Source organism: Pundamilia nyererei, unplaced genomic scaffold (assembly GCF_000239375.1).
Source record: "Pundamilia nyererei isolate P.nyererei 1_Seehausen unplaced genomic scaffold, PunNye1.0 scaffold00050, whole genome shotgun sequence".
Taxonomy (NCBI): Eukaryota; Metazoa; Chordata; class Actinopteri; order Cichliformes; family Cichlidae; genus Pundamilia; species Pundamilia nyererei.
The window spans coordinates 1,520,068-1,530,828 of NW_005187451.1; the positions used below are offsets into that span (position 1 = coordinate 1,520,068).

Here is a 10,761-nt window from a genome sequence, read left to right on the forward strand (position 1 = left end):
ATAAAAACAGGAAGGGATAAAATTTGCTTTGTTATCCATATAAACGTCCTTCTGATTAGTAATATTAGTTAGTTATATTTTAATATTGAGGAACAGATGTATACGTTCTTAAACCAAAGGAAATCACGTCTTCCTCTTTTGTCGCTTAAAAGCGGAAATTCTTGAGCTGTGGAGACATGCAAGGAGACAACACGCATTACATGACAAAACTATAACAAGAATTTAGGTTTTATAAGCTCGTGCTGAACTCTGTCTTAACTTGAAGAACTTAATTACCTAACCACACACAACTTTCACAGTTGTCTCTGCTTTTTCTTACTACTTGTGTTTCTTAATATTCTCAGTATTTCTTACTTGGTTATAACCAGTGAATAAAACAGGATCACATGTTGACATTGTTTTGTTTTTGTTTGTTTTTTTACCTCAAAATAAAATTTTACATAATTCTGAAACGTAACGACCAATCTACCTGTGAGGGAAATCTAGGTTTTAGAAATGAGTGAGTGGGATTTTTGTGTGGAAAACAGTCGGGAAGCACATGACAAAGCGTATCACTAGATATTCCCCACCCTTAGCTAGCGGTGTTTTGTGTTTTGAAAGATTCCCGTCATGTGTTTCGTGTGAAGCTCTATGCCTGGAAGAACTTTGAATTCCAGACAGGATCACTTTATTTGAAAGTTCATCTTGAGGATATGGCGCTTTTCCTCGAGTTAACTCTTAATGCGCTGCTCATAAAAAATGCAACACAGTGGCTCTTGTGTACTGCTCTTGAATAGGGATGGCTTTTATCAGCTGCCTGATCAAGTGATGCATTAAATGTGCGATATGGGAGAAAAAAGAAAAGAAGCTTTTTAAAAAAGAAACGTTTTTCTTTCAGTTTTTTGTCATTCTCTCTCTTTCTTCGTCGAGTGTAGTCAGGCCTTTATCAAGTCGAGTCGTCTAATTGCTGAAGTGAAATCCTCTTAGGATCTGCGCTCTATTTCTGTTCGGCGTACAGGGTTGCTTTTGAAATCTCCATTAGACCAATTTCATTGGCTGGAATAGACACACACAAGCACGCAAAAACACACACCGTCCAGCAACAGATAGCTCAGTGAAGTGACTGAGTGGAGATCAGTGCAAGGTTATCTGCTGCTACAAAGGGAGGACCTCACTGTGACCGTGGGAGGTAAGACAACCTTTGTTAATAATGCAATAAAAAGTCACACAGGCGGGTTTAGAAATGTGAAGTTGAGTTTTGAACGAAATCGTTTAAAGTATACGAGCTATTTGGTCAGTGTGTTTTGCTTCCATACACAGACTTTGGGGCCTTTTTTATGTTTCATGTGTATAATTTACATTATGTTGCCACGTTATGTATCCAAGAGGCTGTTTTTGTTTATTCTCATTTCGTTTCTTTGATGACTTAAAGTAAAAGCTTCTGCGCAGAACACAAACAAAGAGTTCATTCTGACAGTGCTGAGTTTAGTCACGGGTCTGTGACTAATTGGAAGTCAGATGGTTACGAGACGTCAATTTCTCACCAACACACAGAGAAACAGACCTACAATAATAATAACAATAATAATAGTAATAATAATAACAAGTATAGGCTGTTTACCTAGCTCCATTTGCTAATGCTAGAGCTAATCACAGAAAAGTACATCTTGCAAACTGTGACCTTAGAGGAACTTAGACCTGCCGTCATAAAGATCATTACCCCAGATGAGCATTGTGACTGCATACAGGAAGCAGGACTGCAGTACCTGGAACCCTGGGGACAGATCATTTAATCCAATCAGATATTGGCTACAGCATAGAGGTGGATGTAGGCCAACCTACCTGTGCAAACAGCAGCATCACAGAGACATTAGGAAGCAGTGCGAAGGTCAAAAGTTTAGCAAGATGGTAATTTTACCAGTATTTGCACTAAGAATATATTTGCACTAAGAATATGCTAATGCATCTAAACGTGTAGTTTCTGTTGCATTCACACATCTGTTTTAATCACTAAATTTGCAGCATCACTGTGATTGTGTAATCTTGTGTTTATGATTGCGTTTCATGATTTTAGTGACCACATTCATCAGCTCATTCTTCAAGCATTAGCTTTAAGGACTTACAGCAAGCACGCAAGTCTGCCGCAGGTCAGTAATCCTCTTAGACTGCATTAATTTAATTAAAAATCGTGGAAGTCACCGGATATCCAGTAGCAGTGACTCTAAATCTGTTGCAGTGACAACCCAAACATTATCTAAATCATTAATGGTGCCATGTCGGCATTTTCTCAATTTTCGTCCTCCAGCTAACCAACCAGGAAAATGTCTGAGCGACTGATTGACTTGGAAGAGACCGCGACCCAAACAGGTGAGGCGACATGGCGTTTAAAACCTCACACAGGTACTGACACTTTGTGTTTATGGTGTTTTCACAAACACTATGAGATTGTTCATCAAGAAAATCGTTTTTAGAGTAAAAAAGCAGAGCGAAGTGTAAATCTGCAGAGTCTGGGCACTTCAACCTCACGTCCACCACTTCATCAGCAACCTGACAAAGATTAGGGTCGGGCTGTGGCTCAAACACAACCTAACGCAACCTGACATGGGTTAGGATGTGTCTGAGTCACATGGTAAACAAGCATATCTTAAGAAATTAGGACAAGCTACTGTTCAAATTAAATCTCAAGCATGAATTTTGGCATCACAGTTCTCCGGTCATAAACATTTCCAATCTACCACACGGACGATTCTATAAAACTGGGCCGTGTGTGTTAAACTGTAGTGTAGAAATAGAAGAAGAGTTTGCTGACACTCTTGCACATCTTTTTAAATAAAATTCTCTGTGGATGTTTTTTATTGTTTGAAAATCAAAGCTTTAAACAAGCCATCAGTACGGTGGCCCTGAGAGGCCAAACGGACTGGAACTTAAGAACACACCAGCAATAAGAAAAACGCTGCAAAAGCACACAAAACACAACGGATTTAGGAAAAAAGAAAACAAAAATAGGAAAAAACTGCAACTGGTCCGTCGGGTTATTGTCTCCCCACAAACACTTCCCTTGTGCTTTTGGAAATCTGTTTTTTCCTATTTCCGTTTTTGTTTTTTCTATTTCTGTTTTCTTTTTCCTGTTTCCGGTGTGTTTTGTGTGCTTTTGCAGCATTTTTTTTATTGCTGGTGTTTTCTTAAGTTGCAGACCGTTTGGCCTCTCAGAGCCACCATACATCAGTGACCTGGAGGATTGTAAGACGTTAACAGATGCTCTAATCGTCTTTTTATTATGCAACACGAAGGTAACTGGTACACTTCCTTATCCATAAGCGTGACCAGTGGTTTCAAACATAAATATATACGACATCACTGTTAAAACCAAGACTTGTATGACTGCTGCTTTATAAAACCACAGCTCCCACACGCAGGACTGACAGACTGAATTAAATCCTGTCTCTTGAAGCATCTGTCTTCCCACTCCTGTTTCGTTCTCGCCACTCTGCGTTCATAAATAGTTTAGCACAGACATTAGTAATTTCCCTGAACACAAACAACTATCTGCTTTCTCCGTAGGCCCCAAAGGGGTGATCAATGACTGGAGGAGGTTTAAGTTGGAAAGCATGGACCAAGAAAACTTGAATCCTGCAAAAAGGGAACTGCTGAGACAAATGTCATCCCCCAGCAAAGCAAAAGATACCTCCAGAGGAAACCTTAACCGCAAGGTATGACACAACCCAGTTCCCACAGCGCTAAACCAGTTCTTAACTCCGATGTGCAGGAAATTGTAGAAATTCTCAGTTAATTTAGAAAACTTTAGCCTCGAGCAGCAAATGTTTGCCATTCCAAATGCTGCACATAAATATCAACCCAAAAATGTAACTACTGTTTTAATACACTTCCTTCAGATGAGTGTCCAAGAGTATGAACTGCTTAAGGAGGAGGATGAAGGATGTCTAAAGAGCTACAGAAAGCGGTGCATGCAAGAGATGCATGACAAGCTCAGCTTTGGGCCAAGGTTTGAAGGCGTGTATGACCTGGACAGTGGAGAGGCTTTCCTAGAAGTTATTGAAAAGGAGCATCACAGCACGGTTGTGGTTGTGCACATCTACAAGAATGGGATTAAAGGCTGCGAGGCACTCAACAGCTGCCTTGACTGCCTGGCCTCTGAGTATCCCACCGTAAAGTTCTGCAAGATTGACGCCGTCGCCTCCGGTGCCGCCGAGCGCTTCTCGGATGAATATTTACCCACGCTGCTCGTGTACAAAGCTGGAGAGCTACTGGGAAACTTCCTGTCCTGCACACAGCATCTAAATGAGGAATTCTTTGCTACTGACGTGGAGGGTTTCCTCAACAGCTACGGCCTGTTGCCAGAGAAAGAGCAGCCTCAGATGGAAGACGATGAAGAGAACAACATAGAGTAAATGAAGAGTTTGGCTGCTGATGAAGAACCAAAGGAAGAAAGATCTAAGAAAGACAGTTACATTAAAATATGAAAATATTGAGCTGGGTTTCAATAAATAGGCAAGCGTAACATCTCCACCAGCGCTCTAGTGTTTTGGGATCGTTGTCTAAAGGAAAAGATTGACATCCAGTTGATGACGAAACATCAGTGACCCAGATATGGGTGCTTCAGAATATGGGCGAGACAGTTACAGTAATGTGAGGAGAGCAGCTTCTATTAATACAATATATATAAATATATATATTTAGAGAGAGAGAGCACAACTCCCCTCACCACTACCCCGATACAAGCCAAAACTGTAACACTGACTCCAACGCTGTATCTACTTGTAAAAATAATGATTAACAGGGTTTTTTTGTAGTTTTTATATTCGATTCAATTGAGATTTACACAGGCTGCTTGTAAAAATCAGGGTTTGTACAAACAGACATCCCCAAATGTGTTACACGTGTATGTTTGATGTATCCCGGGTGCTCTGACAGCATTTAAAAACAGAGGAAGTAAGAAAAAGATCAACGTTTCGCAGCTTCATTTTCATCACTGTGATCATAGACGGGTTCATTCATGTCTGCACAGGTCATACTGGGAATTGGAAACAAATGGAGGAAGTCACAAAAAAGGAAATGGTTAATGTTGGGGTTCCTGTGTGTAATCTTACCCCACAAGTCATGACTCAGCACAGTGTCAACATCTTCGCATTTAAAGTTGCTCACGCCAGGTTTCCCTTTAACCTTTGTATTAGTATTTAAGTAAACATACTCCTGTCAGTCATAATAACAATAATAATAAAAAATCGAATGTTTGCCATTGCATTTCATTCATACACGATATAGATTTGGGGGTTTTAAAGGCAGGGTGAGAATGCTCACCACTGTGGCCAGGAAGTCGCTGATGGAGTCCACAACATCTTGCATTAGTAGTTCCTGTTCAGGTGGTTATAAAGTAGTGAGTTTGGGCTTTTTCAAATTGTAGAAATTGCACGTTTCATTTGCGGCTCAAAGAGGAAGTAAAATTAGGATTTCAAATGTGTTTAAGCCTTCGGACAGAGCGAGGCTTTTCTCCATTTTCCATTCATACTTAGTAAAACTAAAATACAGTGAAATTTCACACAATTTCACACATATTTTAAGTCTATATTGAACCTAAGCAGCAGAGGATCGCTTCAGAATTTGCCAGGAGATGAAGCCAAGAATTTTACTCTGTCATCTGACGACTTTTTCCTTCACTCCCACCACCTCTGTCTACACTCCACACACTTAAACCCTTTAGTTTAAGTGTGCGTACTTTGCGTAGATTAAAAGGCCTGGTGTAAATACTCTCGAGTTTAGTAACTCATCTTGAAGTGAAGTAAAATTTTCAAAAAGGGATCAGAAAAAGAAAGTTTTCAAAAGTTTGCATAAGGTTACGGAAGAAAAATAGTGTGCAGACGGATGCTGTCGCGTGTATGATAACTTCATCTGTATCGAAGCACAGACTTGACTCACCCGTGACCCCCTGAACTCCTGGCATGCTGAAACCACAACTTAATTTTTTGTTTTCCTTTTCAGTGATGACTTGCAATAACCCACAATTTAATTTGCAGTGAGCTAAATCAAACAGCCTGTAGGAAACAAGGTTTGTCATGAAGTAGATAATAGGATCATATAAATTCTTATGGAAGGTAAGTGTTTTTGTGTTATTACCATATGTGTGTATTTTCGAGACGCAGTTCGCCTCTTAAAGCTCAGACAGCCTCCAGACAGGTTTCCTCCATCTCGTCGTAAATTTATCAGAACTATATTATCATACTTACTTTGTTTAACTTATAATCAAATCATTAAAACCACATTTTGGGAACAACACTTGAGAAAATAGAGAAGCTTTATAGAAATAAGACACATTTACCGTTCATGCTTCCTTCTTCTCAAAAGGCCGTCCTTAGTTTACTGCTTTTCTTACTACATTTATCGTTTTCATTTATCAGACTTGTTTTTTAATCTTCTGTCCACCAATGATTCGACAATCTTCAGCTTGACTGAAAAGCAGGAGCGTCGGACATTATTGCTCAGTGACGGGCGCGCGTGTATCTGAAAAGGCTGCAGTTTTATGTGTTTCCGGGAAAGTTCATCCGTGTGTTCTCATTTAATGCGATGCTTCAACTCCATAACAGTTTGAGAAAAAGTTGAAGAGGTCCCTTGGAGGACTTACCCAGGTCGTCAGAGTTGTGCACTGACTCAGAGGCGCAGTTTACCTTTGGACTATGAAGCTCTAATATGCTCACCAAGTGCCACCACCGGTCCCAGTTACTGGAGTATCGCACCAAATTGTCGTGAATGAACTCAAACACTAAAATGGTTTAACAGCAAACACCTTCTATTCTGTGTGAATAGATGTGTGACATCTAACAAACAAAATAGACACAGCATATCTGCAAAAACACTTCCTGCTGACTGTGAAGCATGGCGGCGCAGGGGTGATGAGTTGGGTTTGATTTACAGCCACAGGACTTGGGCACCTTGGAGTCACTGAATCATGTATGAAATCCTCTGTCCAATTTCAGATACAAAATTTAGCTGAAACTGGATCACGTGACAGGACAAATGACCACGATCACAGCAGTGATGACCATTTCAGACTCCAGACTTCTTGCTGGTAAAGATGGTCCCACAACCTAACGTATCATGGACGTATCAGGTTAATTGAACTGGCAGGTTTCATGCTGTAAGGCAGGGCTGGGCACCTCCAGGCCTCGTGGGCCGGTGTCCTGCAAGTTTTAGATCTCATCCTGGGTCGACACACCTGAATGACATGATTGCAACTTCAAGACGTGTTGATGAGGTAATTTAGCCGTTTAAATCAGCTGTGTTGGTTCAAGGACATCTAAAAGCTGCAGGACACCGGCCCTCGAGGCCTGGAGTTGCCCAGCCCTGCTGTAAGGCAAAAAAAGGGGTTAAATTTGACTAATAGGGGGTCACTTTATTTGTTGTAGGTTTTGTAGCTTTAGTGATTTAGAAATTTGGAAAAGAACGTCCAAGCTTATTTCAAACTTTCTGAGGTGAGGGGGGGTTGTGGCTTCCTTGGGGGGGAAATTACATTAAGTCTCTTATATACAGTAATTGCCTGTAAGAAGGATTTCTAATGAATATTGAAGCCAGAGCTGCCAAACTGTTACACTCTTATAAATATTCCTCTAAGGATCTACGTGTGTTTGCCATTCCACAGTAGCGCATCTCGCATGACTTGCATAGCCTCTAGCTTTTATTGCATCATTTTTACACCATAGCGTCTCTATCAAAATCTTTTGGATACTTTCCACAGAAGCCATCGGAGCAGAAAGTGGTTCAGGGTGCCCAAACACGTCAAGTCTCGACTACTACAGCACTGTTTGCAAACAGGACAGCCATCGACTTCCTAATAATATGGTGCAATGTTTAAGTCACACTTTAGTCAATCTACAACCATCTATTCCTGGCTTTTGGCCACAAGTGAGTGAGGCAGAAGACACAGTGAGTCATCTTGGAAGAGCTGAGGAAAGATCTTTTTAACGCCATTAAGAAATGAGGGTATATTTTACCTCGATGCTTATCTGAAGGGTCGGCCTCACATGAGCCGAGTTTCCTGAATAACTGCAGAGTGAAGTCCAGAAAAACATTTACACAGATACAGTAAGTCTTTCCTCTTGGAAAAGACCCCATACATGACCTGACTCACTGCTCCACTCAAACAAATGTTTATCTCACTGTTTACCCATGCTCCGACCACCTGATTCCACCCCCATCCTGACATTTTGGTCCCCCCTTTGTTTATACTCCTTCGCTAATTGGAACACTTTTTTGTGCTTTTTTTATGTTTGGAGTCTTGGAAAGCCCATCCGTCGCGCTCTAGTTCACCCACATAAAAAACAGTTTAACTGAGGTGATGTCATGACACAGCAGGACACCCGGTTGGAAGCACGCTAGACCAAATATGGACACCGGATGTTTGGCAGATGACTTAACTGCCTGTAAGAAAACCTATTTTAAGTAAAGTTGTTTATATATGTTGTTAAGATCCTCGTGACTCATGAAGGTCAGCGATGAAGTGATGATGTGAGTGTTGGGCCTGGTGAGCTTTCAGTACAAACAAGGGGCAACTTTTTGAACGCGTGGAATAAAGTCCAACGCAATGCAACCGCCACAGCAACACGGCCTCACAGAACGTGATTGTTGTTACCAAAACAAAGGTGGGGGGAGCAAACTTTTCAAAGAAATGGGGAAGATAGAGGATGGAGGACTCAGTGGAGGATGAGAATGAGTAACACAGCTGGAACGGCTGCAGAAAAATAAATTATAGTGCACAGGAGGCTCCCACCTCCTACTTTTGGGTTGGTCCTATTGATGTTTCACACGCTAGGCTCACTTTACTGAATGAAAGGACCGAAACTTGAAAAAATGTCAAGGATGGTGTAAGAGATGAGTGGCTAGATTTCCAAAGGATTAACTTCCTGCAAAGTTCTTTTGAAGTACTCTCATCTTTGCTGGATTTAAGTAAATGTCCCCGTAACCATGAATCACATCTGTTTAAATTCAAACACCACAGGCTGGAGTGTCCATGCTCCTGCCTTTAATGCTGATGACAAGTCCTGACAACTGTCGGTATGGTTGACTCAGATTAAGAGGTTTTCACTGTAATGTTGCTGCAGCTTACTGTACACGTTGGTATCCAGGCGTGACGGCAGACTGTCAGAAAATAGCTCCGCTGCCTGCAGCAAATGTTTGCCTTAAAACTTCTCGTGTTCACGCTTTTGTCTCATGGAAGTCTCATTTTCATTATGAACCAACAAGCCACTGAGGTATTTGTCCAACTAGTCTCAACAGTTTCTGAATACCAACAAGGTTTATGTCACAAAGGGACACAGTAAAATGTCTGAAACTGAGACTTCCGAAGAAATTCCACCCAAGAGCACTAAGTGAAAGTGTAAGTGGCTGTGTAACAAAAGAAAGGAAAAAACACACACAGCTGCACACATAAAAAGAAAACATTCACACTTCAACCTTCTACAAGTAATTAAATGTGCTGTGTAATACGGAGCATGAAGTTATGAAGGGTGTAGCTCAAAGATAAGATTAGCTCTGTTGCTCCTGTACGGAGCAGAGGAATCACATTTATAAAGATATTCAAGTTATTACTGTAAATCCATAAGGACACAAAGCAAAACTTGCATGTGCATCATAATAGGCAGCTAGCTAGATCGACAGATACACACATCACATGTACAATTTCAATGTAATTTTGTTATATGAGTGAAATGACTTTAAATTTAATCTATTCAAATATAATCTGTACACATTCAGTTTCCACCTAACACAACATCCTTAATGATTAATTATTTGAATAAATAAACCTATGATTTCATATGTTTCAGCTGCATTTTATTATCATTATTATTATTTATTTTAAAATTGTTGGTCCATGTTTCTAAGGGCCAACGATTGTTTTTTAAGTGTATAAGTTTAACACTTATCAAGACCCACACCTTTTTATAAATCCATACATCCATCCGCTTCCGCTTCTCCTTTTCAGGGTCGTGGGGGCGCTGGAGCCTATCCCAGCTGTCATAGGGCGAGAGGCGGGGTGCACCCTGGACAGGTCGCCAGTCTCTCGCAGGGCTAACACACAGGGACAGACAACCATTCGCACTCACATTCACACCTATGGGCAATTTGGATTTTTCAATTAACCTATCCCCACAAAGTGCATGTCTTTGGACTGTGGGAGGAAGCCGGAGTACCCGGGGAGAACCCACGCAAACACGGGAACATGCAAAGTCCGCACAGAAAGACCCCGGCTCAGGACCTTCTTGCTGTGAGGCAACAGTGCTAACCATCGTGCCACCGTGCTGCCTTTTCATAAATGCAAACAAAAATGCAAACTGAACTTTATACAGAACTTTTATACATACTAATAATAATGGAAAATAGTGATATCCAGTCGAGCAGTCAATGAATTACATAAATAAGCTAGTTTAGGCTTTTATTCTTTCTGCACAGCACTACCCTCAGTATCCTTTAATTATACTACAGAGACTTTTAAAGACAACTTTAGTCCTGTATTGGTTAGTCCAATATACTCCAGTTGTCTTTAAGCCTTTTGCAAATATTTTTTTAATGCCTCATGAGATTTGATTTGATGATATCATAATGTTATTATTATATATTATGCCTCATATATGTAAATATATATATATATACAGTGATGGGAATAACGAGTAATCTAACTAATTACTCCAGGTTATACTTGGCACAGATGTTCCTGTACACTATGCCGGCCACTTTGTTATGGCGTTCCATGTATGCCTTGCCTGCTAGCATCTT

At 40.7% G+C, this 10,761-nt stretch overlaps 1 protein-coding gene across 2 annotated transcripts; it reads left to right on the plus strand.

The window, feature by feature from the left end:
• The first annotated feature begins 979 nt into the window (after positions 1 to 979).
• On the plus strand, positions 980 to 5,224 carry pdcb (phosducin b). 2 transcript variants are annotated; one of them, XM_005733129.2, is made up of 5 exons: positions 980 to 1,168; positions 2,054 to 2,126; positions 2,285 to 2,346; positions 3,541 to 3,689; positions 3,873 to 5,224. In XM_005733129.2, the coding sequence occupies exons 3-5, from the start codon at positions 2,301 to 2,303 to the stop codon at positions 4,386 to 4,388; spliced, it is 711 nt and encodes a 236-aa protein (XP_005733186.1). In that variant the 5' UTR covers positions 980 to 1,168; positions 2,054 to 2,126; positions 2,285 to 2,300; the 3' UTR covers positions 4,389 to 5,224. The 2 variants fall into 2 exon arrangements, with proteins under 2 accessions (XP_005733186.1, XP_005733187.1); XM_005733130.2 differs by lacking the exons at positions 980 to 1,168; positions 2,054 to 2,126 and adding an exon at positions 3,167 to 3,269 and having other exon boundaries at positions 2,289 to 2,346.
• The last annotated feature ends 5,537 nt before the right edge of the window (positions 5,225 to 10,761 follow it).